Source organism: Fopius arisanus, unplaced genomic scaffold, assembly GCF_000806365.1.
Source record: "Fopius arisanus strain USDA-PBARC FA_bdor unplaced genomic scaffold, ASM80636v1 scaffold00068, whole genome shotgun sequence".
Taxonomy (NCBI): Eukaryota; Metazoa; Arthropoda; class Insecta; order Hymenoptera; family Braconidae; genus Fopius; species Fopius arisanus.
Window position 1 is genome coordinate 559,498 of NW_011887807.1, and position 27,615 is coordinate 587,112.

The 27,615-nt window shown below is 34.1% G+C and overlaps 2 protein-coding genes across 16 annotated transcripts in view; one reads left to right on the forward strand and one right to left on the reverse strand.

Moving 5' to 3' along the window:
- LOC105269375 (uncharacterized) overlaps nt 1-27,615 on the forward strand; it is an 82,026-nt gene that overhangs the window by 51,316 nt on the left and 3,095 nt on the right. For 6 of the 15 annotated variants that reach the window (XM_011309538.1, XM_011309541.1, XM_011309543.1 and 3 more), the window contains 14 exons: nt 15,516-15,669; nt 16,606-16,728; nt 17,680-17,845; nt 18,370-18,504; nt 19,215-19,360; nt 20,283-20,336; nt 20,503-20,577; nt 20,800-20,889; nt 21,284-21,346; nt 21,474-21,699; nt 21,872-21,991; nt 22,055-22,162; nt 22,240-22,422; nt 22,496-22,592. In XM_011309538.1, the coding sequence (XP_011307840.1) occupies nt 15,516-15,669; nt 16,606-16,728; nt 17,680-17,845; nt 18,370-18,504; nt 19,215-19,360; nt 20,283-20,336; nt 20,503-20,577; nt 20,800-20,889; nt 21,284-21,346; nt 21,474-21,699; nt 21,872-21,991; nt 22,055-22,162; nt 22,240-22,422; nt 22,496-22,592 (1,740 nt within the window). Of the gene's footprint in view, nt 1-15,515; nt 15,670-16,605; nt 16,729-17,679; nt 17,846-18,369; nt 18,505-19,214; nt 19,361-20,282; nt 20,337-20,502; nt 20,578-20,799; nt 20,890-21,283; nt 21,347-21,473; nt 21,700-21,871; nt 21,992-22,054; nt 22,163-22,239; nt 22,423-22,495; nt 22,593-24,835; nt 24,889-26,898; nt 26,991-27,615 lie in introns of all 15 variants that reach the window. The other 9 variants (XM_011309551.1, XM_011309553.1, XM_011309542.1 and 6 more) reach the window with 9 other exon arrangements.
- On the reverse strand, nt 10,725-14,256 carry b6. The gene is made up of 5 exons (XM_011309537.1): nt 14,213-14,256; nt 12,893-13,457; nt 12,642-12,747; nt 11,959-12,167; nt 10,725-11,463 (listed from the first exon to the last, which is right to left on the reverse strand). The coding sequence occupies exons 2-5, from the start codon at nt 13,049-13,051 to the stop codon at nt 10,942-10,944; spliced, it is 996 nt and encodes a 331-aa protein (XP_011307839.1). The 5' UTR covers nt 13,052-13,457; nt 14,213-14,256; the 3' UTR covers nt 10,725-10,941.

A 27,615-nucleotide genomic window follows, 5' to 3' on the forward strand; every position in this document is an offset into this window, starting at 1 on the left:
CAATCGAATTGAATTTTCAAGTCGCAATTTCACGTGTACGTGAAAAATTTATTTAATTGGCAAAACTCTAGATTTTAAAATAGAAATACGCGAGGTGAAAGTGGTTTTGCGATTAGCAATGTCAATTCTCGGTGTCTTCAGTTTCAGAAAGTGGTATAAATCATTAATTATTGATACTGCTACTGATAGACGCATCTCAATGTCGAAATTGAATGGCAACTTCCGGAACTGCAACGACAATCTAGTGCGAAGAACAATAGCCAAGAGTGTCTTGAGTGCATTCAGAGATAATACGAGTCTAACACGCCAAGTGAATATTCTGAAGATCTATTTTCACTAGGCCATTGTTTTATAAAATCCAGCTGATTTATTCCAGAGCTAGACATTCCCCTCATGCGGCAAGCGACAATTAGAGGGGGTGGGGTTAAATGTATCGAGCAAAAAAAAATTGAAATTTCAAATGAAAAATTTCAATTTATCCACTTCTCATTTCTTTCTGATATTTTGCCAAATTTCAAATTTGCCACTTCTTTTATTTTAATTCACTTATTCATTCATTCTATTTTTATTTCATTTGTTTAAACAATTGACGCTTTTTTTCAATCCACTTGGATTAATTTAGAATTTTTTATTTGAAATTTCAAGAAAATTTTGAGTTCTGGGGAATTCCAGTTTCGGTGGAATTGCAGTAGATGAAAAATTGTTAGAATTTGGGGCGAAAAATTAAGATTAATATTTATAACAATGTGGACGAGGTAGAGTACTATTTCTTGTGCTCACATTGGCGGTCAATCCCGGGTGGTGGGATAATTGGAGCATGAAACCGGTGTTGTTAGCAAAGGTGTCTGTTTTAAGAACATATCGAGTTACTTTGGATATTTTTTTCACTAGATGAACCGTCATCTGCCGAGATTTATTCCCTCAATCTCCCATTCATTACGAAATATTCTGAATCTAAAAATCGGTTCATTGAAAAAAAATGCGCAAAATATATTTCGTATATTTTCTAAATATATTTCCCGCTGACGGTCTAGGGGGAATTGCCGATAATTTTCATAGCATATAATTACCACCTCAACCATAAAGTAGAAACTAAATGAAAATAAAAATTACATTTGAAATTTCAGATAAAATATCCTGACATTTTCATTCTTCTTCCAGTCCCTCAATTTTCTGAATATTCAAGTAATTCTCGTGATTTTCAGATTATCATTAAAAATTCAATGATCATTGAAAATAAAAAATGCGAGATGAATGAGGAATTGAGAGGAATTCCAATCGAAATATCCAATTAAAATTGAATTCCGATTTCCATAATAAAAAATTCGCGCCATTGCAATTTTTATAAAATAAATTAGAGGAATCGATAGTGTGAATGACTTTTAGTTGGGAATTTATAAATTAATGATTTTGTTATAGAGTTGATAATTGAATGAAATAGTCCTTACTGTGAAAAAGGGATTCCAAATGTCACTAGTTCTTACTAGATTGCAGGTCCTCACTGTCTCAACACAGAAAGGTAACTGTTCAGTCCTGATGGTTACCATACACCTCATAAGCTGGCAGGCCCTCTTACCTCTCCTACTTGAGGCCCAACTGTCTCTTACTAACTCATACACATGTCGGGGGGAAAAATGATAAGTCTCGACTAAAACGGGAAATAAAAATTGCCCGCAATCCGAGAGAAAGAGGTCCTCCCTCCACGTATCGCGTAAAACCAGCGGATTTGTCATTGGATTGATTATATTTTCACGAAAATAATAGCTGACCAATTAAGGTGCCGGTAATGACACGAGAAAAAATAGCCCCGGTCAATTACACTTATAAAAATAAGGCGGGATATTTTCAGGCATCAAGTCATCTGGTTTTTTTTTTTTTTTTTATGAGTTTGAATTGAATTTTGATTGGGAAAAATAAGGAATTTTTTTTAGTTATGTTGGAATAATTTAACGTTGAGTACAATTGAATTTTCAATTGATTGAAAATGCGGGTAAAAAAAATGGTAGTCGGAATATTTTTTTCAAATTTTCAAAAAATTTCTAGAAAACTTTTCAGAAAATTTTTTTTTTTTTTTAAATCGGGAAACAAAACAATCGTATTTTTGGGAATTGTTTTGAAAAAATTTTTGAAATTTTGGAAAAAATATTCCCATTACATTTTTTTTACCTGGGAATTCAGGAAAATCAGTGATTGAATTTTTCTTCGACTTTTCTGAAAATTAAATGATTCGTCAAATTATTGGGGAAATGGAATTTTTTCTAACTTGAAGTTCCAAGGGTAATTTTCCAATAGTGGAAATTCATTTCTCATTTCCATGGAAATTCCGTTAAGCCTAGAATTTTATTGGGAATTTCGCCTGGACATTCGCAAAAAAAATCGTGCATTCCAATAAGATCCCCAAAAACCCACTGAAGAATATGAAAAATTGAATATAATATAATAAAATCCAATCGAATTGTCCAGTAGTTCTCCCGATTCTTAAATTAAACTGTGCATTAAAAAAACCATTTCTTTCATCCCAGAACTTTGAAAAACGTTTTATAAAAAATAGTTTTTGACATTTAAAACCCGACGATTCGACTCGTTTCACTCAATTAATTTGTCCACTGCAGCGTTATGGTAAAAGCGGATTAGGTAGCTCGTGGGAATTGGAATAGACATGGAATTACGTGCAAATGAACGTATGTCGTCATTTAGTAGGTGTACCACCTAACAAATCTACACCATAGATAGTTCGCCCCGCCAACACAATTTTCCTCGTTCGCATGTATGTTCATTGTACCTCAATAATACCTCATAATGCAATCGGCTTTCATGCCTGTGGTTATGTGGATGAGAAAAATCCGATGAAATTCTGATGTCTGATACTATTATTTTTTAATCCAAACCAACATCCCCTTAAACCACTCCAAATACCAATTTTCTACACTCTCCAATTTATTATTAACAAATCACCTGGATTTTTCAATATGAGAACCACACATCTATTTTTTAAATTATTGAATTTATTTTTGGAACAGTCCAACAGCTTTCCAGTAATTATATCATTAATGTCATCACGTGACATTAATTAGCAATTAGACGAGCAATTATACATAATTAATTAGAAATTGTGCGACTGACTTAATTTTTTAGAAAAGTTGATATTCGGAATTGAGTCCCGGTTATTAATTAATTATTCGAAGGGGTTCATTATTTTTTTGAAAATATATGGATCAAGAGCTTTAAATAATCTTTGGCGAAATATTCGTTATTATTTTTAGAAAAATTAATAACATGACGAATAATCTGTGGAAACGTGAGAATTTTTTACTCGAGCACCTGAGAAGGAAGTATGCGGAAATAATTCCATTTTCGGGAAGATATTTCCGTTTTATGGACAGTTTAAGAGGAATTATTGGTTTTTCGTAAATTATGTAATTATTCCGCCATCGAACATTCCCCATTTTCATGTAAACATTCACATTTACTATCGAATTACGCCGAATGTTACTAATTCCTATTTATTTTCATTGGAATATTAACTCCACTAGAGTAATAATTATCATCCAAATTCCCAGTTTTCATGAATTATTGCCGTGTAATAAGTACTGTGTGAACAGTAATTATTTCGACAAAAATTCATTACATGACAAAGTAACTGCAAAATACAAGGAAACATTTTATTGAATTTCCGTGAAGTGTACAACAACAGGAAATGGTATTTCATTTTCGTTTTACAAAAAATTACGTTTCAGGAGTTAGAAGAATTTGAGAGGAATTATTATTTCCGTCATCGGATAGTTTATCAATAATTCTGTAATTATTGTATAATTACTGGTGAATCCCTGAGGTTATCCCAATTCCCGGGACATTAAAATCTCTTTCTCCTGAAAAATTCACCCGAAATTCTTATTTTTTTCTGATTCATCGGAATCATGAATTTCTGGAGACAGAATTATCCGAAATTTCAGTGGAACTATCAAAACTTTTCAACTATTCCGGAATTTCTGATTTTATTCCCTTGAATAATGTCTCAAAATATTTCGATAGAAATTGGTGATATGACAAAGAACTTGAAATCAAAAAATCAAAAAAAAAAACAAGATATCTATCGACAGGCATGTTAAAACTTTCACCTTCTTGTAAACTCGAATATCCGAAACTGCCACGCCGGAAAACATATATTCCGACGGAATCTCCATCGACAATAACTAGAGCAGAATTGCACGCCAGATGACTAAAAAATCCGGAGGATAAAGTCGCATTCTTTCCTCTCGTTGCCGAAATGATTGATAGTACGTCAGACAGACGAAACCCCTCCGACGGAAACAAATGTTCTTTGACGAGAACACTGTGCCACTCCTCATTAAATTTATAATTCATAATTTTTTACATAAAAACAATTTTTCATTTAAACCGATACAAAATTATCCGAATTATTCAATTAACTCACCAAAAATATAACGCATTAAATTGAATTAATTTAAAAATATTTAATTTTTTAAAAAATTGAATTTTTATATATTATAATTTTTATATATTATAATTTTAAAAAATTATAGAACCTAAAAATTCTGTACAATATTTTCAAATACATATTCACACCGTAATTATTTAAAAAAACAATTTTTATACGTTTTTTGTTACATCACTTTTTGCCATCTGGATTTTATTTTAAAGAGAAAGTGAAAAATAGGTTTTTATGGTATAATTCGACTGTTTTGAAATTTAAAAACTATAACAACAATACCGCTGTCAATATAATATTTCGATATACGATTTGATAATATATCTGAAATGACATACATGATTTTAAAAAATTATTATTTCCCAAACTTTCAAATTTGGATCCTTGATATGAATTCGTAACTGTGTAGAAAGATAAAATTCCCTTCGATCTCCTAATCACGTGATCGATCCATTCAATGGACCATTCAATATCCCTCGCTATCGAAAGTAATTAATTCAAATCGAAGGTCACGAAAAACAAAAGACCTAAAAATTGATCAACCATGCCCATGCAAAACCCCATGAGCACTCGTTAATTGTGTAATTTTTTAATTATCCTCTCAGTTCTAATTTGCGTGGGCTATCAAAACCTCAAGACACGCTGTCACGATGAACTGATAACCAATCCTTTCTCAATCAATTGACGTGATGAAAACTCTTGTGGCTGTAGTTATGCGTCAATTCTTATTTATTTTTTGTCTCAACCGGATCCCGCGTTCGATACATTCCCTCATTTTTTAATACTTCATCCTCTTTCATAGAATGACTCAACACGCGAAGGAAAAACAGGATATTTCATGGGTAATTGCCCCAGAATTTTCAGGAGTGTGACATTGCGTTTTAATCTGGGGAAAAAAAAAATGGAAGACACAATAAATATTTTTCCATACATTCCAAAAATTACAAATGTCTTCGGTCTATAATTTTTATTCTGTTTTTCGTTTAAAATTTTTTCAGCGCATGTAAAACTGAAGAAATTATTGCAGAGACGAATAACTAGATCTTTGCGAAACTGTGACCTTGAGCTATAAAAAAAATAATCAGCAGTATTGTTACAATTAGGTTGACACCGGAATAAAACACTCTTCCTCTCTCTCCAATTATGCGGACGTACATAAATTCTTCATAAATGTATCATTCGTATTGATGACCTTGTTTGAGATGCCATAAAAGTTAAATAACAAGTTTACTCAATCCTGAATTGAATTAACACGCATCAATTTTTTTCTCGTCTTCCGACACTCCATTCGGTGGTGTAAAAATAATTTTCTCTATTTGGAAATGCTTTTTATGGATTTTCTGAATTACAGCGCATGCTCCATAGAGCGCGAAGGGGAATATCCAAGTTTAAGGCCCATTATTAATGCTGTTCTCTCCTTTCTTTTGAATCTCTTTTTTTTCAATAACTAATAATTTCCAGTAAATTATACCCCTAAAACAATTAATTAAAAAATTTATCGACTGATTTGGTCAATTAATTTTGTTTAATTACTCCCAGAAAAATTAATTTAATGTGAATCCATGAGTATCTGTTAATTATGAACATTAACTATGAAGAAAAGAGTTTAATAATTAATAATAATTTTGATATAAATATTACATTATTCATTATTATTCGACAAACATTATTCGACGGCCGAGGGACTTATCGGATTTACAAGGGAATGTTTTAATTATTAACAAACGAACATTCGTTAATATTAAATTTTTGAGTGGCTTAAATGTAATCAGTACAAATTCGCGGGCTCCACGCCTTCAATAATAATTACGCCTGATTAATTGATGTAAATGAAAGAATTATCAGGCGAATGTTCGAGCAAGTGGTTAAAGGTACTATTATTGGCTAATTACAGTAATTACATTAATTATCCTTAATAAGCAGTAATCCGTACGTCCAGACCATCAACCACAACTACTTATTAAAAATAACAAGGGATTTACAAAATTCGTGAAGTCGTAATGAAATAATTGAAAATAAAAATCCGAGACAATTGAAACAAATGAAATAATTACTGAAATAATAGACATAATTCAAACAATTAATAATAAATTCGAATAATTGAAACTTCGGAAATGACTGGACGGATGAAAATAAATAATCGAACTGAATTATTACTAAATACCGGTGATAATAAATAACACGTGATTTCATCTCAACTCCATCGTTAAGTAACCAAATTAGCAAATCATAAAATCGATTGATTGCAAAATATTTATTGGTGGGGTAAAAAAAAAAACTTGATCTCGATTGATCGACAACTCGTGATCACCGAATAAGCATAATTTTCTCTCCAACACGTTTCACTGGTAAAACCGAGAATTACGGCTAATTGGGTGAGCACCAGGTGGACTATTCCACATTTTTTTCGCCTGGGGCTCTCGCCTCCTTTATCCCGCAAAATATCCTAGAGAAAAAAAAAGTGGTCCCTAAGTAGAAAATGGTTTATATAGCATAACGCATTCTTCGGGCATTAAAGCAGATTGGACATATTCCATTCAACTTATTCAATTATAACATTATATTATTGAATTATATAAGTGAATTTTTAAACTCCTGGTGAATTCCCCCGCGAATATCTTTCCACGTGTTTTAACTATTTTATCTTTTTCCTCAACAACTTCTATAATTCACAAAACGAACATAAAATACTCACAAAATAATTAATTAAGAAATTAAAATAATCATTCGTCATTTAATTTATTCATTACTATTATTATTTTATTATTTTATTACTTGAACATGAACAAACGAGTACTACTTAATTAATTAGATGTGTGGTCGAGGCTGTAATTATTTTATTTTCAATATTGAAGTGATTCGTACATTTATTTCATTTTTTTATTTATTATATAAAGTCCAGGATCGAATTGGAATTCATGCTTATAAATTATTGAAAATGACGTTGGGACATCGTTGAAATAATTTCTATATAATTGAACTTTGGTTCTTCGTAGACGAAGGATTTTAATTAATCTGCTGGTAAATGGGAAAAACAAATCAATGGTTTCTCAGAGATTAGTTCATTTGATAAGATATAATGGTTTTGAATTGTCAAGTTGATTGGGCAATGGCCTCACCATTCAACAGGTGACACAATTCATTCAATCAACCGTCTGATCGATATCGACCCTTCGATACAAGTCCATAAATTCGAAAAATAAATAAATAATAATAAATAAATTGAATAATCGATTACTTACACCACATGAATTCAATCCGACGAAATTTCACTCATCAAACGAGAATTTCGTTAAAATTGACATAAATTGGCAAAGCTCCCGCTGGAGACAGGCTAATGGCAGAATTAATTGTCGCAAAAATAGCGACTTGCCCCGGAGCAATGGGGATATTTTTTTTTTTTCAACGAAATATTAATTCCACGAAAGTAGATCGTGACGATGATGTAATTGCGGTAATGGTCGCGTCCTGGGTATTGCTGGAATCGACTCGTGTCACAGGTTTATTCGAAAAATCGATCAGCTCGATCGATTAAGGTTGTTGTCGCGTAGAATTTTTTTTCGACAGTTTTCGTTAAAAATTTTATGGTGAATAGTTTGAAAAATTAGCAACAAAATGAGTCTTTTCCGTTTGCAATTGACCGTTTTGAACTTGAGATATAAATTTTTGAAATTCGAGTGATTTAACACGTGTTTAAATGGAGTTTTGCCGATTAGAATTTTTTTAAAATCAACGGCTCGACAGTTTCAGAAATAAAAAAAAACGTGGAATATACATCGTGGGAGGAAATACAGAAAAAAAAATCAAATCGATTGACCGTTTGGTTTACGGAATATAATTATCGGAAATTCATAAATTTATATAATTGAAAATAGTTAATATGGAAAATATATAGTTATGCTTTAGCTATCCATGCACAATGCAATCAATCAAGTGAGACTATATACCGCTAAAAGATTGTGTTCTAAACTGGCCCGTTTTACAGCGGATAAACTTTTTACAGAGACTGTCGCGCGACAACAGCCTTAAGCCATTGGACAGCCCTCGTGGCTTTCGCGAAATATTTAAATCATGGGAATATCGAGCGAGAAAAAGAAATGCCACTTAAATCATCATCAGAACGGATCATAAATATTATTCTCAAAAATACTAATCTCATTTCAATTAATAAAAACTGATGAGAGAAAAATTGATGCTTTCAGAAAAAAACTCATTAGTACAGAAACTCTCGGTTTTATAATTTCTCATTTCATTTTTCAATTCAACGGTTGACCGGCAAAAAATAAAAATAAAAAAGAAATTCGACTGTTCTGATCTAGAAATAATTAATAAACGGATCTGAAGAGGAATGCGTACCGCAGGCAAAATGAAATTTTGATATGTTCACGTTTTTATCAGACAATTTATTATTTTCACTGCGTTTATTTTTTTATTATACTACATGGTGAATAAATGTCGGGTTAAATTTTACTGTGCATTGTTCCCTGGTAATGCGAGAGTGAATTTACTTCATAAACAATTTCGTAAGTAAAATTCAGAACGAATTCAGTGGACAGTTACTTTTTACACGTATGACGGTTCATAATCATAAAATACGAATTTTTTTAGTGAAAGTCATATAGTACGTTGAATAATTTATATACATTCAAAACGGCGAAGAATGCTATTCTAAATTTCAAGATCTAGTTGGAAATGTTGTGTAATTCCCCATAATTTTTGAATTACCGGAATTCGTTAAATTATCATATCCATTACGCGTAATAACTTAAGAGCGTCCGTTGGCACTTCAATTTCTAAAATTTCGTAATTATTCAGAAAGGAAATAATAAAATCGGAGTGAATTGATTTTCAAATTCTGTTTTATTATCACTTTAACTAAAGAATTATTTATAAAAAAATATCAATTGGAAAAAAATTCTCCGACATGAAATCAATAATTAAAACAATTAAACAAGATAAATTCGCCGGACTTTGTTATTTCCGGATAAAATAAAATACAATTACAATTCGCCCCAGATTTTAATATAAATTTCTCCTCGTGCACTTCGTCATTATTCCCTGAATGATTCTAATATTTTCAAGATGAGAATACGTCAGCAAAATGGGAAAGGGAAAGAAACTTTTTCCGATTCCGGATGAAGAGCGTTTATCATCGTTTTTCTGATTCGATCTTATCTTTCAATCGGGCGACTAAAGCCGGAGTTATCACACTTATCACTTTGAAATCCACTCAAGGAAAGTATCCGAGAAAACGCGAGTCTAGAAGCATTTCCCCACACGTAGCAACATCTCGGCGAAAGTTGCTAATACATACAAGTTCGACTTTTCTCCTTTTTTTTTTTATTTCTGCCAATCCCCGACTGCAGACTTCATCAATGAGTCGTTCCACACATTCATTCACCTTGAATTTCTATTCCGTAATTATAAACTCCGTAAGAACGCAGATTCATTATTTATTTAATAAATTATTCTATATTATTTCGACACTTATGCTAATTTATCAAATTATACGAATTAATTCAATTAATCACATTATTTTTTTATTTAAATTGGTGGAATAAGAGAACTCTGAATTTTTATTTATTACTGTATATTTTCCATTTTTTATCATTATTTTGTTATAAATATTGGAATGTTTTGAGATTTTTTAAACCAAATTTGGAAATATTTTGGAGCAACATTCAATTGATTACGCAAAAAAAAATAAGACTGTTGGTGCACAGCTTATGTTGTCCCTCAGATGTCAAAGAATCTGTAGATCTAGGAGCGATAAAATTTAGGGTTCGAAGGTGAGAAACACTCGCTCAATCTCAATCTGTCAAACGGTACATTCACGCCAGTTTCACCTTGGACTTGACAAACTACCTTCACCCAAGTAGACCTTGCAGTGGCTTGTGCACACTCAAGACATGACGAGGAAGTGGTGGTTAGTTATTATACACACAAGCGCGATTAATCTGCCTACACCAAACGCCGAGGGAAATGAAAGGATCAGTTCACATTATTTTTCCAACAATCTACTCCGTGTCTACCACCTCGTCGACCTTCACCCCCTGGAAAAACGAATAATTGCTTTTGTTGGATGTTGTTCTATCGAATTTTAGTGTTTTCAATTTTTCTATACACCAATTCATTCCAGAAACATGCACAACAGTTTTCCCATTTTTTATATATTTTAATCAACTCTGGCACTTGATTACACTTTTTGTACACAATTTCATTATTTTTTTTACACGGAAAAAAAAGTCTCCCTTTTTTCTCTTCTCGAAAACAATTTTCTAGATTTATGAGAACAGTTTTTAGAAGTTTTTTTTGAGTTTGGGAATAATTCCATTATTTTTTCTCGCATCCTACAAGAGAAAACCAAATATTTTGTCAAATGTATTCAAAATCCGCCATATATATATATTCCTTACATTTTTCCATGGGTTCGAAAGACGATTTTTTCTAGATCTGTAGAAAATATGAATTACAGTATTTAAATTAATTGTTCACGCGTTGAAGATTCGGCATTGGCTGTCAACATTTTTCAAAAGAGCCCCGCCAAAAACGCGAACAGGAGTTCTGGTCCATGAAATGAGTAATTTAGATCCTCCGAGGTAAGGACTACCCCGTCCCTCCTCGCAGTGATAATATCCAGTTTCAATCAGCCTCAATCCCAGAGGTACCTGCTTCGCCTGCCTGGTACCCCTGATCCGGAGAGCCCTGGGATTCCCGGGTTTTCGTGCATACATCGCTGAAGGGGGATAATTAGGGTATATCGGACGCCGTCGTCCAGAACTAATGCCTTCCCCACCCACTGGAAATTTCGGAAAGTTGATGGGCGCCATTAATAGTCCATCGTCCAAATGATTTATCTCGATAAATGTTGATTCCACATCGAAGGCCGATACCAGCAGGAGATTGAACCCCAGCACTGCACCTTCTATCCCCTCTTCAAGACCTTTATCGAAGTCCGTGTACTCCTGACCGACAACTATGTCTCCACCTGCTGGTATCACTTGTCCCGCCATCTAGAACACGAGGTCATAACTTCAGATCATGACAATTTTGCTGATGACAACGGGAATGCTCATGATAATACAGAGATCTTATCATCATGAGAATATATCTGTTGCGAAGTGCTAAACTAGGATGAGTGCATTTTTTTCAACATCAATTTTTCGACGATTTCTCGGAATTGAACGAAAATAATGATTTTTTCATTGATACCTTTTTTGTAGCTCTCATCTTTTTCGATAAAAAATGTTTATGCAAAAAAATCGATATGTCACTTCGATCCCGAGATATCGGCCAGCGACTGGACTCGAAAAAAAAAATGCGCCCATCGTAGCTTATCATTACGCTACTGATATGGAATTTAAACAATTTTATTTAAACAATTGCGATTTTTCGTGTTTCTTCTCCAATTTTCATTTAATTTTTTAATGAAAACTTGGGAATCGCCACGGGATAAATTTTATCAAATATTGCGGTGTGATGTGGTAATTTGACGGATTATTATGCACCTCTGGAAAAGTGTCATCCACTTTTATTTTTCCATCAATCCACAACCCATATCGTCCCTCACGATTATCCCAACTCTGGCAAATGTGGTACCACTGGTTCTCCAGAATAATTGTCGGCTCTGCCATTATCTCGATTTTATTAATTTCCAGGTGAATGCTTCTGCCAAATGGAGATATCCAGGCACGCACTAGACGATCTGTTCCATTTTCTGGAAAATATACAGACAATTATTCCGAATATTACCCGAACAATTGCTATTGTTTCGCCATTAACAACAACTCTTTTCCCCGTAATTCAACTAGCATTGTAAATTTTTATTGCACATCCTCATACACTCATTACATTTCGTCTCGTGTCGATGAAATTTTCACATCGACACAATTTCGTTATCGTTTTTTACTGAATTTTCAATTTTTGTTTCTACTTCTCCGATTTTATTTCATCGTTAATTTATTTATCACTAATAGGAATAAGACAATTGAATCTAACAATGCCCAACTTTCACATTCAACTTCGTTTAATCTCTATTTTGTATTTCACTCGTGTTTACAAACAGAAAGGAAAGATTCACCACTGACATCCCGTAATCAAACAATCCCACAATTACCCGCATACCCTGCCCTCCACACTCGTTTCCACGTGATGAATTGAATAAATTTATCTTACATCGCTAATTACTTACTCGAATAGGAGAATATTGAATGTGGGTATGTGAGATTCGTAGACTTGACCCACTCGCAGAATGTAAATTCATTGATTTCCGGGACTGACAGCTGCCAACGGAGAAACTGCCAACATTTTACAAATAAATATATGCATATAAATACGTGTAACACATACCTATGTATAATTAATATACACTTATATCCCGTTTTTCGTGCGGCTAATTATCACTCTCCAAACTTTTGGAAATGTAAAATCCTGGAGACTCACCTGAATATATCCCCGTTGGGTGAGAACAGCTTTGTATATAGAGGCCCGAGTGATCCTTCCGGTTTGAAATCCCCCAGGAGTTCTGGCAGCACTAATTTCCTCGACAACATAAATCTCGATGGAAATTAAAAGTGTCATCCACACCCAGAAGCCGTGCATGTCCCTCTCAATTCCCTTCAACCGGAGTCAACGCGAAATAATCAGAAATCATAAATCCTCGGGGGCCCCAAAAAAAAAAATTGAATCAATACTCGATAAAAATCTGATAAATGACTGAGTGAGTTCTCCAATTGTTCCAGTAGTTTCTCCAGTTGTCCAAGTAGTCTTTCCAACGTCCGGAGACCGTTCCAAGTGAATCGCAAATCGATGCAAAGTGGCCAGAGTCCCCGGTAAATAAACCAAACGAATCGTTGGATTTTTAGCTGATCCGAGCAGAAGGGGATAAGAACCCGCGGCTATTCTGTATTGTGACGGATTCGCGTGCTCCAGGACTTTTTTCAACGCTAATTGCCCATTCAATCACTGTCCCACTCGAAAAAAAAATCGAGTCTTGCCTCAGTGTCGCCTAGACCCGGAAAAAAATTCGTTACCACGAATAATCGCCGTTTTCACACGTTTTTTTCACTGATTTATATTTATGTTTATTTTTTTCATGCAATTTTATTAATTGAACTCAATTTATTTTCCATATACTTTTGTTATATATCATGAAATATATGTGCATGTATATATAAAGATAAAAAATAGGAAACAAATTGAATATTTTTATTAATAAAAAATTCATTATTGAAAAATAAATTCAGTAGCGAAGGGATAGACTCATGTAAGTCGACTTGACTGACCGATTTTTCTGAAAATCTCGAAATCTATCAGAGATATAAAAAAAGTCATCCCAATCTTTTTTGTAGAACTAATCGAGACCTACAAATAAGGTTTAGATGAAAATTCACCAATCTCCCATAATTCCGGGGATATTTCGGAAAAACTCACCACAGGCCCAAGTCGACTTGGGTCCGGTTGGATTGAACCCTCGGCCGCTACGAATTTTATCTGAAGAGCTTTAAAAATCCATCCAAGTGGCAACACCTCGTCCATCACAAGTGATATCTCCTGGTCCCTTTAACCACTGAAATATCACATTATTCCCCGGGTGTTGAATCGATACGTCCAGCCTCCCTCTGGCGCTCGGAAGTTATGAATACCCATTTACATTATACACATTCCCATCTCTCTTTGCACCTAGTTTTTTCCTCTTTTTTTTTTTAATAAACTAGAGCATCCTCTCGGCCTCATCGATCGGGCAAAAGGCCGCCTACTTACACAGCACGCATGGCACATTCCACTCTGCACACGCCTCTACAACGAATATACGAGACCTCCACTTGTCTCATCGTTTTCTCCAAGACGTTATAAAACAAGCCACTGGTGGTTGGCCCCCCCTTCGACGCAGTTGTCCCAACATTCAACCTGGAGAAATTTAAAATTCCAGAAAAAGATAAAATCCTCTATTGAACTTGATGATTGCTCTGATGATTTCGTGCTAGGAGAAGATTTACGGATTAGTGCCGGTTGCTTGTGGTGAAAAGTCACTGAAATGTGGTGGGATAATTTTAAATATTGAGAGGACAGGGTAAAGGACAAGGTAGTTAGACCTTCTTCATCCCTTGAGTGTCGAGTGATTAAAGAGTGCTTAATGTGGGTTCCGCATGAATTCGTGAGAGAAAAAATATTTTTTTTTGTGGAATTACTTGATTAATGGAATTAGTAAATAAGTGAATTCAGTCGGGGGTTGAGGGGGAATTTAATGGGGTTGTAGAGTCGAGGAAATTTTGAAGTTCAGGGTTCAAACGGTTTCTACTCGTCTCTAGTTTTTTATTCATATTGAGGGACCGAAGGAAGATACGAGTGTTCTTCGTAGGACCTTTTTTGTGGGTCGGATTGAGGGCTTTAATTAAGGTGGTTATGAAAATTTGTGTATCTTCGCTGGATTTGGCAATATTCACTGTCGACTGAACGTTCAATCGACTTGAAAAGAAAATATCTCAATTTTATTGAGATCAATCATCTCGAGAATTCGGAAAATTCGACTTCCTCGTTTTACTTGACTACCGATTCTGTTCTACCGAGAACTGGTTTGCAAACCTGTTCGTTTTTCTCTGGATCCTCCGTGATTTTGAGAAATCTGGAGGAGTGAAAACAACTATTGTATAATGCTCCACTCGACCACCTGTTTTGTTTACGTCGTTCGAGAATTGCGACTAACATATCAAAATGCAAAACCCTAATTTCATATAATTCTAAATAATCGAATTGCTTTCTCGAATTTCAAAGAAGCTGTACCATCCCCCTTGTCATTTTTACAAATAAAACAATAATAATTATTATAAACTAAAATCCTGAAAGAAATGACCAATAAAATTACTATCGAGATAAAAACACTGTAATAATTGAAAAACTTAAATTACACTATTAATATTAATTAATATTATAATATTGAAATCAGAATTCGGGGATAATAAATAATAATATTTTTTAAATATTGAACTTTCAATATAATTAGAGTTTATTGTACAGATAGGGGATTCAAGTGATTAATGAATATTTTTTATTTATAATCAACCAGACGGCGAAGAATTCTACATCTGGAAATTATTACATCAGTGGAAGCAGTACATTACCCAGAGGTGGACCAATCATGAGAGCCTATAGTCCAGCAGCGCCTGTTCTTGCTGGACCAAATGCAACCCCAGCACAACCGAAGACTTTGGGTACTCCAGGTACAGTAAATGCTCCTCCAATCACTCCACCCCCAAGAAAATTAGCATGAACTGTGAAAAATCCTGTGCACGATAACACTTTCTCCCGAATTTATTTACCCCAATCGTTGGTTCATCAATTAGTATCCTGTAATCGTAGAATGCATGCCAAAATTTCCAGGATAAATGTCTCGCTCCATTCTACTTCGAGAGATTCAATAGATTATTAAGTAATAATCTCCAAGAAATTTCGGAGAATCTTGGAGATGAATAGATTTTTTAATACGCAAGTGGTATCCATTGACGGAAATCCTGTTCGTCCACTGAAGAAGGAAATTGTTGCATATCAAAATTACTGGCGAGAGAATTCCCTGGGTTAAAATACCCCCGCGTGCAGATTCCCCAGGTCAATATTCCCATTTACCTCGTGCAAAAATTTTTCGCGAGAAAACGAGACATTCAAAAGAGAAAGTCTGTTGCAGTGAAATTTTCGATAACTTCAAATTTGCAGCGAACGATTTTCGTCTCTCATTCCGCCCGTCGAAAAAAAAAAAATTCAATTTTCCAGAATTGAGACCTCGAATGTAAAATTACAGATAATTTTTATTTAATTCCCAACTGTCAATAATTAATTTTCAATTTCTTAATCATTATTTCCATTTTTCTATAAAAAAAGAAGATTAATTATTTCATAGAAATAAATAAAATAAATGATAAATAAATAAATAAATAATGATCTATCATAATAATCGGATTGCATTCTAAAATTCGCGAATTTTACTTCCAAATTCCGATGACGACGAAAAGTAAAGTTTTCACAACTGAGAGTTCCAACTGAAATAGTGAATAATTAGACCTTTGGCAATATGACCTGGGTGGGAGAGGGGTTTCTTAACAGTAGGCTAATCAATCTCTGTGTAATTGTTGGTGTTCTCCTGATGTAAAATACTTGGATAGGTGGTGGAGTGGCACCAGCCAAGCCGCTCCGGGGATACCAGTGCGGTAAAACACCCCTTGGCAGCCTAGGGGGCTCTACACGATTCTCTAGAGACAGCTCTATATCCCTTTATAGTATACCAGGTCAGTGGAATCCTTAAAGCTTCGACCAACGGCGCAATCTTTCTTTTATCCCCAGGGGAATTACGCAAACAGCTAAAAAATATGCCACCAACCCCCTGCGGCTTCGGGTCCACCATTTCCTCCGGTATCACTGAAAATCTAATCACACCGTATTCTCATAATCATTACTGTTCACACTCTCCAGGCTATCAGCCTCATTATTCACGACAGGTTAATAATCTGTAATTCACCTGTCAGCGTTGTTGTCAATTTGAAAAAGGGCTCCGGTAATTGATTCTTGAATTTATTTATTTTTTATTAATCCCTGTAGAATATTCACTTGTGGTTTGATATTGTTGGTGAATCAGTCGAATTTTTTTTGGTCGTCGATTCATTAATTTTTTTTTTTTCTTTTCTTTATTGAATGCATGATTCGTTGTCACGCCACGATTTGACGGTGGAAGGATGGAAGACACTTTCTTTTAGTTTTGTAGAAACCAGTAGAACTTGAATTGTTATAAAGGACGAGGAAAGTCGTTTATCAGATGTGGTGATGGCACTAAATCTCACGCTTTGGTGTAATTACACGGGTGGATATTTTTGGTTGAGGCTTGAAAATTATTATGAAGAAATTCCCGAAAATTTCAGTTTTTAATTAAAATCTAGAGACCATGATTTTTTTTTTAATTTCAATAATTCCAGTCATATTTCTAAATTTTAACTTCTTAAATTATTGTTTACCTTTTTTCATCATTGCAAACTTTGAAGTATTTCAATAAAAATAAACAATTAATAAGACGAGTTAAAATTGACATAATTTGGTAGAGAATATAATAATTGGATTGCATCCTTAATGAATTTTGAAATTTCAATTTTTCGCCAGTACAGTAACATAATTTCTCCAATAAAATAAAAATGTCCTGAAGGTGAAGATGAATGGAAAGTTACAATGAATTTAACTAAAATTGTCAGATCGTTTACACGGAGAAAGCGGCTACATGAGCAGTCCAGAACGCAGTGGAGGAGTGGGAGGTGGAATTTCGAGGTACCCGGGGTACAGCACCCAGAGCAGCTACGAGGAGCCGTACTATTCGCAATATTCTGGCACAGTAACGCCAGTAATCGACGAAGAGGCCAGGTAATTCCTACATTCCACAAAAATTCAAAAATCCGTCAGAATGCACTTACTCTGTGTTCCATGAAACCTACAGCTTCTCAAAAAAAAATGAGAATTTACTAAACTAAAAAATAAACGCACAGAAGAAACTGCAAAAGTACTTTTCACGGAGATAATTTACCTTTCAATTATCCCCTCATAATTATTGCAGAGAAATTCATCCCAGATCTCTCGCATTTATATATTTATTTAATATTCAAAAAAACTGATAATTGAATATTTCCTCAATTAAAAAAAATGATTATGCATAATTACTTCAGTTGGAATTCAATTTTGATTGAATTTGAATTAATTAATAATAATATAGATAATGATAATTTTTTTTCGTGAGTCAATCGTCAATTCACATTTCCCACGAAATGATAAATTTCTCGAAAAGGTGCTCGAAAGCTAGTATTTTCTGTGTGATAATTTGGAAATCCTTATATAAAATAAATATAAAAATGAGAATAAGATAAATGGTTTGTTGGGGTGGCGGGGTATAGCGATACAGAACTGTTGGAGGAATCATACAGTCTGTATGGGGTTAAACCACCGGGTCGTCCACCGTCAGGTCCCCCAAGATCCCCGTTCCCTCCAGGGGCGCCCGCACTACCCGGGCAGACCTACGACGTAACTCGGTATCAAATAATCACAAGCATTATAGATAAAAATTCAATGAATGATTGAAATTACACGCTATTTTTCCACAACCTCGAAAATAATCTGCGAGCTTTGAAAAAACGAAGAACTATTTTATTTTCTTGGTACTTTGTTATCAATCCTTGCTTGATGCTTCTGAATGAGAGTAGAAATCGAGAATAAAGTGATAAAATTAAAATATCAATGCGTGGATGACTGAAGGATAGAAGAATGAACGATTGTACATTAGACCTAAAAGACAGCATGTGTCAGCACGTATGAAAAAATTCTAGAATAATCCACAGTAAGTGAATAAAAAATTGAATTTCCCCCGTCCCCCGCCCCCGAATTCCATATCAAGCTCCTCTAATTTTTTTTCATACGTAAAGATAATTAGCGATTGAAAGATGGAGAGAAGAGATAAGAAGTGTAAGAAGCAGATGAAAAATCCCACCAGGAATCTAAAAATATAATTGATAAATCAATGAATGCAGCATGCCCTAATATCGCATAATAAAAACATGTGAAACGCACGATTAGATGCACGAAAACTAATCAGCTGATTGGTATCCACTAGTAAATAGTATCGACTGATAATCATCATCAAGAGAATCAGTTCGATGATAACGATTGATATGGCTAAATTAACAGTAATTAAATATTGGTTTATGATAATGATAAATACTAATGGAATAATTCTCCCCAATAGGATAAGGGTGGAACACATGGAGAGACAGCTTGCTAATTTAACTGGTCTCGTGCAAAAGGCCCTAACCCATGCTCCACACACCAGTCCATCACCCAGGGACTATCTCCAAGTCCCAGCTGGACGTGATCCTTATGCCAGAAGTGCAGGTATAACTCAAAAATCATCTTATATTAAAATATGATCATCTGAGTGAAATCGCTCACTCTATTCAAACGACGAATTTCATATAGATACTTTTAAATCACCAGCAGAACTAGCGTAAAGCTTAATCCGACGTTCATATGAATAACACTTAACTGTTGAGATTGGAAATAATAACGTATGATTATAATTCACTAATGAGGCGAGACGCATCATCGTAGTGCACGCAACTGCCATTAATACAGTGAGGAATTAGATTTCAACATTTTTAGTTCTTTCATTTCAATTCATTTCAGTTATTCATTTGTGTTAGATGTATTCACGAAAACTATACAGTACGCTAATTTCGCATAGAACATGAACTTTTGTGATAGTTGATCAGGAATTAAGCAACCGCTATTTCATACAGCAATTTTTTTTTAACCGAGTGGAAATTATCGGTCTTGCAATAATCCACGGAGTAAAAGTCTCGAGAAAATTCCCCAAAAATTAAAAAAAAATAATTCAATTTATGGATACGTAATGGATTTATGGATCATGTACTGTACATTTTTTTAGAAAGAATTTATTCGAAATTGGGACAATTATGGAATAATAAAGAAGAACTTTTTGGTTTCATTCTCAAATGAATGAAATTCTCAGTGCAGTTTTTTGAATGGAGAGAAATTAGTGAGGAAATTTAGAGGAAATAATATTAAATTTGATAGTTATTGTGTTTAGGGAGATTTTGTTTGAGAAATATTGGCCCGCGGAAAGACTCGAACTTTCATAAATAATTGGTGAAAAGTTTGTTAACATTGTTTTTTTTTTCTAATTTTCTTGACAAATTGGGCTGTATAAATGGGTTGCTTAACTTCTGTTTGAACCAATACAAATCCTGGAACCCTGCTGTACAACTGCTTCGTTATTTCGACTAATGCACACCAGGCGCCGGGGATGAGTTCGACAAACACTCTAGCTCCAGCTCTGCCTCACTGCCAGGTGTGTCTCCCATCTCTAACTTTCAATATTTTATTTCAATTAATGTTTCTATGGTTGATGATTTTGTCGATAAATTCATTTCAATTATTTTTCGCTGATCAATAAAATTGCGCATTTTTGTCCAAAATTGCTTGACAACTCGTCACTGATTCACGTCATCATAAAGATTTTTCTTCTCCACCTGCCGTTACAGATGACTCGTACTTGAGGACTGATGTTAAACCACCGAAATTAGGCAAAGGTGCGATACACTCTAATGATTTTTTTTTCTCTTCATCTCTGTTGGTCGTTTTTGTTTTAATTGCAGCATCGAATTGCATGATTTAGAGGAGAGCTTGTCACTCAGCTGACATCAGTGTTGGATGAGTTCAGTATCGGATTGTTCCATTTTTCGTTCATTACCCGTTGTTTATTGGTTGAGGGTGTCTCAGGATATTTCAGGATTTTTATTGATGTATTACAGACAAGTCGGTGTCCTTCGAAAAATCCGTTTCGTTCAGTGACGAGCCACCAGACATGAATTCACCCAAACAACACTCACCTCAACATGCAGGTAAAAAAAAAAGATTTCAATCATTATTCGGTACCATTACTAATTGCTGTTCAGGAATTACTCTGGAAAATTATCGACCGTTTTTTAAAATTCAAAATAATTTTGTGACTGAAATTTCAAAAAATTTTCAACAGAGCAGCGAATGAATCTTAATAGAATCAAACAAATTATTTCTCAATTAATTCATTCATTAATTCTCAATGCATAAAAAAATAATGAGTACGCAATGAAGGGGTTAATGATTTCTTTGATTTTAACATTCGGTTGGAGAACTTAACAGCTAATCATTCAGCTCGTGTACACTAATCATAACTGGCAGTCACTAACAAATAACTTCTTCATGCTTTCATTTTTAATCTAACAATCCTGTAATTCCGAAAATGCCACGTGCTAGCGGATACAAAACCGACGAAACCAGCAATCAAGTCATCCACTTTACCACGGATGTCTTCGCAAGGTAAAGAATTATCAACTGCTTTTCGAACTAAAATAGTACCACCGAAGACAATACCGAGTATTTGTATTAACGAGACGATATAAAAGTATCGATGTTTAACTGAGTCGTTATTGCCTTGAAATTTCAGAGCGAGATCGTCATAAACCCAATTTACCCCCCAAACCCGTGGCCCTCGCCACTGGTGGATATGTCTACCGCGATTTGGCCCTGACACCAGAAATGTATAATCAACTCAGGGGTCTTCAGAAAAAAGCTAAAGATCTTCGTCAAGAAGTTCGTAATCTCAGGAGAATGTCGCAGGCCCAAGCTCACACGGTCAGAGAAACAATTAGAGACACTTTCATCACGATTCGGTGAGTCCTCAAACTATTAAAAAATTCCTTTCAATTGCTGCCCATTAAATGAGAAATCCAGAATTTAACGGATAAAAAATAGAATCTTGACTTATCCCCAAACAGGCGACAAACTTCTATAAAAGACTTCCGATAATCAAAGAAACGATTAACCCTCTGTTGTTATTTATAGAGCAATGTTATTATCGGGTGGTGATGCGGCATGGGCAGCTGGGGACTCGGAGAAAATAAGATTGAGCCGCGAAGAGGACCTCTACAAACAAGAAATGATTAGGCTGGAAAAAGATCTCACGTGAGTAATCTTAAAAGGAATAAATAAAAATAAAGTATAGAATTAACTTTATCCAATTAACAGCGAGCTAGAGAGTACGGTGGAGGAACTGCGGGGAAATGTGATAAACAGAAAGACACGTGTCAACATGTCGGACGTCGAGAGCATGGCATTGGTTCTGAGTAAATCCAGGTAGTAACGCGTTGAATACAAAAATGCCATTATCCGTGGTCATTCGTCATCATTCTTATATCCATTTATTTCAACAGCAAAACAGTAGCAGATCTCAAAGTACGTTTCCCAAGCCTCCAGGAGGGTATGAAAGGCCTTCTGAGTTCTGAGATGGAGAAGGTAGTGAGGGAGGAGAAATTCCTCAAGGAAGAGCCAGAACGACTCGAATCTGCTCTGAGGCGGTGCAAGAAACTCACTGGTACCCTCGTCACGCTCAAACGGTGAGAATCTATTTAATATTCAACAAATTAAATGACTACATCGATGCAATTATTTTTATATGAATAATTTTAGCTTGGCCTCGGTGCAAGAGCAACGATTACCAAACGCAGTGAGCCTAGACTCTGAAGAGACACCACCAATAACCCCAACATCAGCCCAACACTCAAAGGTAACAGCAGCCCCGAAATAGTTGAATTGATAACTTAAAATAATCCCTTCACTCCCCAAATTCTTTCCCCAGAGCTGAAATTTCTTTCAATTGCACGAAACGAAATTCAACCTTCAGCAAATTGCTTGAAACACATAGATTAGTCATTGTCATATCTGGTTTATAAGTTTTACCGTTTGAAATTGGAGTGGTGCATACATCAGCACCGATTAATTAACATATTATTTCGATTTGTCATTTTGATTTGCCACAGTGCCGCTTTTTAATTCTTGCGTTTTAATTTATTACGCGCAAAGTTACGACGATAATTCCATGATGACTGTTTCATTAATCATTGAATTTACGGAGTTCGAGCAAAGAGGAAGAAACTTTCCCAGCTCAGTCAACTTCACAAATTTTTGTATAATTTATTTATACATGAGGAAAAATGGAATTTGTGAATTTAACTGTATACCGCTTCACTCCCTTCTACATTAGTAAAGGTTTATAGTACCACCCGCCTCGGCGCATGCAAACGAGTGTCATAGAAACGTGTAAAAAATATACGAAATTATTTGATAAATTTGCACATATATTCGTCCACAGGCTAGACATTTATGTGTGCAACTGTATCGACTGTACAAGTATTTCTATTATATATTTATACATAAATCATTTTACGTTAAGAAATTTTTCTTACGATCATGTGCTTCATTATCGAAATATATTAAAGATTCAGCATGTGCGGCCCTTCTACATTCCATTACATTGACACTCGGATCTGGCAAAATTTTTAAATGTATGTATTGTAGACGAAGAAATATTTTTCAAATATTTATCCTGATCACTTATTTTGCCAGATCTGACATTGTTATCCGCACAATCCCCAGTATTACAACAAAATGCAACGTTTTCACGCATTCTTCATTACAAAAAATTCCAAGCGGAGAAGATGGTGAGAATTTTGTCTTGCAAGAAATTAATTGCCTGTGGAAAAAATTGAATTTTACATGAATAACAGAATATCCATGGCAAGACAGAATTATCAGTTATAATTATCGAAAAGATGTTTCGTTGAAATCCTGTTGAGAGAAATGTTAAACTTGAAAGTTATGGTTACTGTTATTAAAATGCCTTATGACGTGAATAATCGAGATTTTAAAAAGAATTTTACACCGACCAAAGTGAGTTTGGACAGTAACAGATGGAATAGTTTTTCTATAATGCCTACAGACTATTTAATATTTGTTATTAGCACAATTTGAGTTGATGAGAACGATATATTTGTGTAAATTCAATATGAATAATGAAATCTAATGTAAACCTTCCTAGATGGATAACTTGTAACTATTTGAATTTCTGTTTAACAGCAGAACTGAGAGAATAAATCATCGTGCTTTTAATTGTTGAGTGCTGGTTGATCCAGACACATCGATAATACGCAAAATTTTCAGGAACAACTCTTAGAATATCACATATTTTTCTTGGTAGACGAATTATTAGTTAATGCTTTGCTCGCATATTATTAATCTAAAACCTCCCTAGAATGACGTCTACAGTCATCACATGAATAACCGAGGGAACGGTATATCCCAATATATATCAATTGCACAATTGCCCCGATAGAAGGAAAGAGGCACTACATAGATTTTATTTATTCCCCCTTGCTTAACAACTAATAATTCAATCAGTCTCCATCTCCACAGCCCTTGCATTCTCATTTTATCATGATTATTTCCATTAAATTGTCGATACTAAAATCCTGCAACTTCTATTATTTCATAATCCATAGAAAAATCCCAACGAAGCGCTCCCAAGAAATACCGAATAAATGTTTGCTGTCTCCCGATAGAATAGAATTAAAATTTAGCCGGCGATGTGACAAAACATTAACATTTTTAACAAATCCCATTAATACTTCGTGTCATCTAATTGTCTCCCTTTATGCCAAAGTACTCCAAATGTTTTGTCAAATCATTATGTGTTTAGTTGTAAATCTATTCACAAGGAAAATCTGTGTTTCAATGAGGTAGCAACATTGGTTCAACAATTGAAATGGAATAATCATTGTTGCTACTTAATTTATCCCCTGGTGATGATTAAGCAATGAGAGAAAATTCAACGAGTCCCTCAACGCATTAAAAATTAATGGACAATTCGCACGTCAATATCAGTCAATCGGTGATGATTTTTTCATTGAAATAAGTTAATAGGAACAAACATGCGTCAACAATAAAATTGAACATGATATTAAATTTTTATAGTATGGCTGGAAGTGGAGTACTAACTTCAAGGAGGCCATACAGACCAGTCACGAGTAATTTTTTTCTCATATTAATTCATTATAACTATTATTCTATACTGTTTTATATCTATATCTATATATTTTATCGTCGTTCAATATATTCATTCATTGAGTCATGTGCGACATCATCCTTCACTCAGACGCCTCAAATTATTCTGCTTTGTATACCAGAGATAAATCATTCCAGAATCAGTCCAGAGACAGTTAATCACATCGCGTCGTATTTATTTGAAATAAAATAACCAAGAAGCAGAACAATTTGAATTCTCATCATCGATAAATATTTTTTCGATTACACGTGTTACAGTCGTTTTTAACATCATATTTCAATTTAATTCGTGCTTGTTAAAGTACATTTCTTTTCAACTTTATCTTTATTGAAAATATTTTATTCGGTTATTTTTCATTGCGAGTTACCACGCACTGCTGTTGAAAATTATATCCCTTGTGTACATAAACTCATTTATTCAAATATCAAAATGAAACTGCCACAGTTTGTTAGGTGTTTGGCATTGATAAATACGTGAATGCAGAGATTTTGCATTCTAATTGTTTTATCCAACACTAAAAATCTTTTATTATTATTATTGATATTTTATTTATTATTTTATTTATTATGCAAGAGCATATGAGGAATCGAGAGCTCGATTGTGGTTTTTTCTTGATCTTTGCAATGCGTAGTCTCTTCTTCAAGCGAGACTCATTCTATCTGCCTTCAATTTCTCTCTCATTTTCTATCGGCTTAACAGCAAACTCTTCGCCTATAAAATTTCTCAAAATGATAATTCAATTCCATTCAATCGGTCAATTATTTTTTTGCCGTTAATTATCAACACGAGGGAGTTACAATCAGGAGAAGATTCTTCCCACAAGGCATTCCCTCCAATCCACTTCTTATAGTAAGGTGTCCCGATGTTCAAGGTTTACATTGGATTTCCTCATGATAGAAACAAATTGAAAAACTGGAAAAAAAAACTGCATTTTACCAATGAATAAACATTTCGATGAACAATTGTAATTTAATGCGTGAGTGTCTGTCAAAAAGTAAACAAAAAAAAAAACGAAACTATGTATTCCTCCTTCTCTTCTTATCCGTTTCGCATCTATTGTAATCTGGAATAATCACGAAGAAATAAAATTGGCATTGCTCGTTGCATCTTTAATGAACAACAAAATAGGTGGGTGACTTAAAGAAGTCTTGTCGTCGATGACGGGTTTGATAATTGAATTCAGAAGCAAAATTCATCGATGAAAACGGTGACATTTCTTTTTGCTACACCCTCTTTACAATAAACAACATGAATAAACCGTAGAGTGATAGTGTAACCAAACGATTGATTAATTACTGAAGTAATTAATCCGAATAATTTCATTGCGTTTTATAAAGTCGTATTATTTATTTATTTAGCTTCTTATGACTTATTGGTTTATCCTAATGTGTCTTAACTTAGTATGTAATTTTGGTAACTTCTTCACAGTAATTATCATCTCTCCTTTATCATTAAATTGTACTTTATCGTTTATTTTATTTTATTGTGTTTCATTCAGGTTTGTTGACTTATCAACACGTGAAACACTCTTCTTGCCATTGAATAAATCTCCTATTTTCTCTATAATCCCGTTACTACTGCCTTACTATAAGGATTGGACTGAAGGTTTTGTCTGTGTATATATTTTATTTCATTGGCTCTTTTTTTAAAAAAAACTTTTCTTTTGTTTATGTCATTCACACTCCTATTTTCGTGACGATTTTCCGCATGGGTGAGACAGCATGCTGCACGAGTGCCGGAATATTCATTTGCTGCGATGAATAATTAATGGATAGAAAGCACTGATATGCCAATTTGTTTTATCCATTTGTTTAGTAAAATGGGTAGATTTTTGTGTGTAACGTTTTTGGAGGTGTAAATAAACGACAAGTGACCGACAACGATGAGAAAAAATTACAAGAAAACCGACGTTCTCCCCTAATTTTCATTTTTATTTTTGTTTTTTTTTTTTATGTTGACTAATACTGGACAGCAATCGGTGCCAATTGTAAAAGAGCCTCATACGAGTACTGACTTGTAACACGCACAGCATAAAAATATTGTACATTTGCATAATGACCACAGGTAACTATCTAACAAATTTTATTTCGTTATTTTCGTTATTCTCCATCATATCGGTGTAACGTCGTGCCATTAATTAGCTCAGCCGTTTTTCCATGGATATGATGGATTATATTGTTTTGTTCAGTATTTCAAGTGTCACGCATGTTTTATGCACTTTAGCATGAATAGATTGTACCGAGAGTTAGTAAAAAATTAATTGTACATAAACTCTTGAGGGATATAGAAGTCAGAGATTTTCAGAATCACGCATGAAAAATATTTATTGATAATTCTAGCGTTAACTTGTCAATTGTTAAATTACATTGGGAAATCTGTCAGTTTGATTACACCATGAGAATTAAAGAAAATTTATACAAAATACGATGTTCATGTTATAAAAAATACTTTGTGCACATTTTTCTCGTCTTGACAAGAATGAACATAAAAGTGTATAAAATTCGAATTTCTAATTAAAAACACTCGGAAAATTTGGAAAATTTTGATAAAATCCCAATGGAATTTCCCACCGCTAGAATCTTCTCTCAATATTTTTTGCACGTGACACGAGGTTGCCTGTGCGTACTGAATACCTCAATAAAAATTCAATAGCGAAATGATAAAACGAGAAAAGTCGAGTTATCCAGTA

Bases quoted from the DNA above. Each gene is read 5' to 3' on its own strand.
- b6 (XM_011309537.1), bottom strand. From the start codon at position 13,051: ATGCACGGCTTCTGGGTGTGGATGACACTTTTAATTTCCATCGAGATT. The intron at 12,748-12,892 runs GTGAGTCTCCAG...AAATGTTGGCAG, and splicing joins CCCAACGGGGATATATTCAG to TTTCTCCGTTGGCAGCTGTC. The intron at 12,168-12,641 runs GTAAGTAATTAG...TATATTTTCCAG, and splicing joins TTCAATATTCTCCTATTCGA to AAAATGGAACAGATCGTCTA.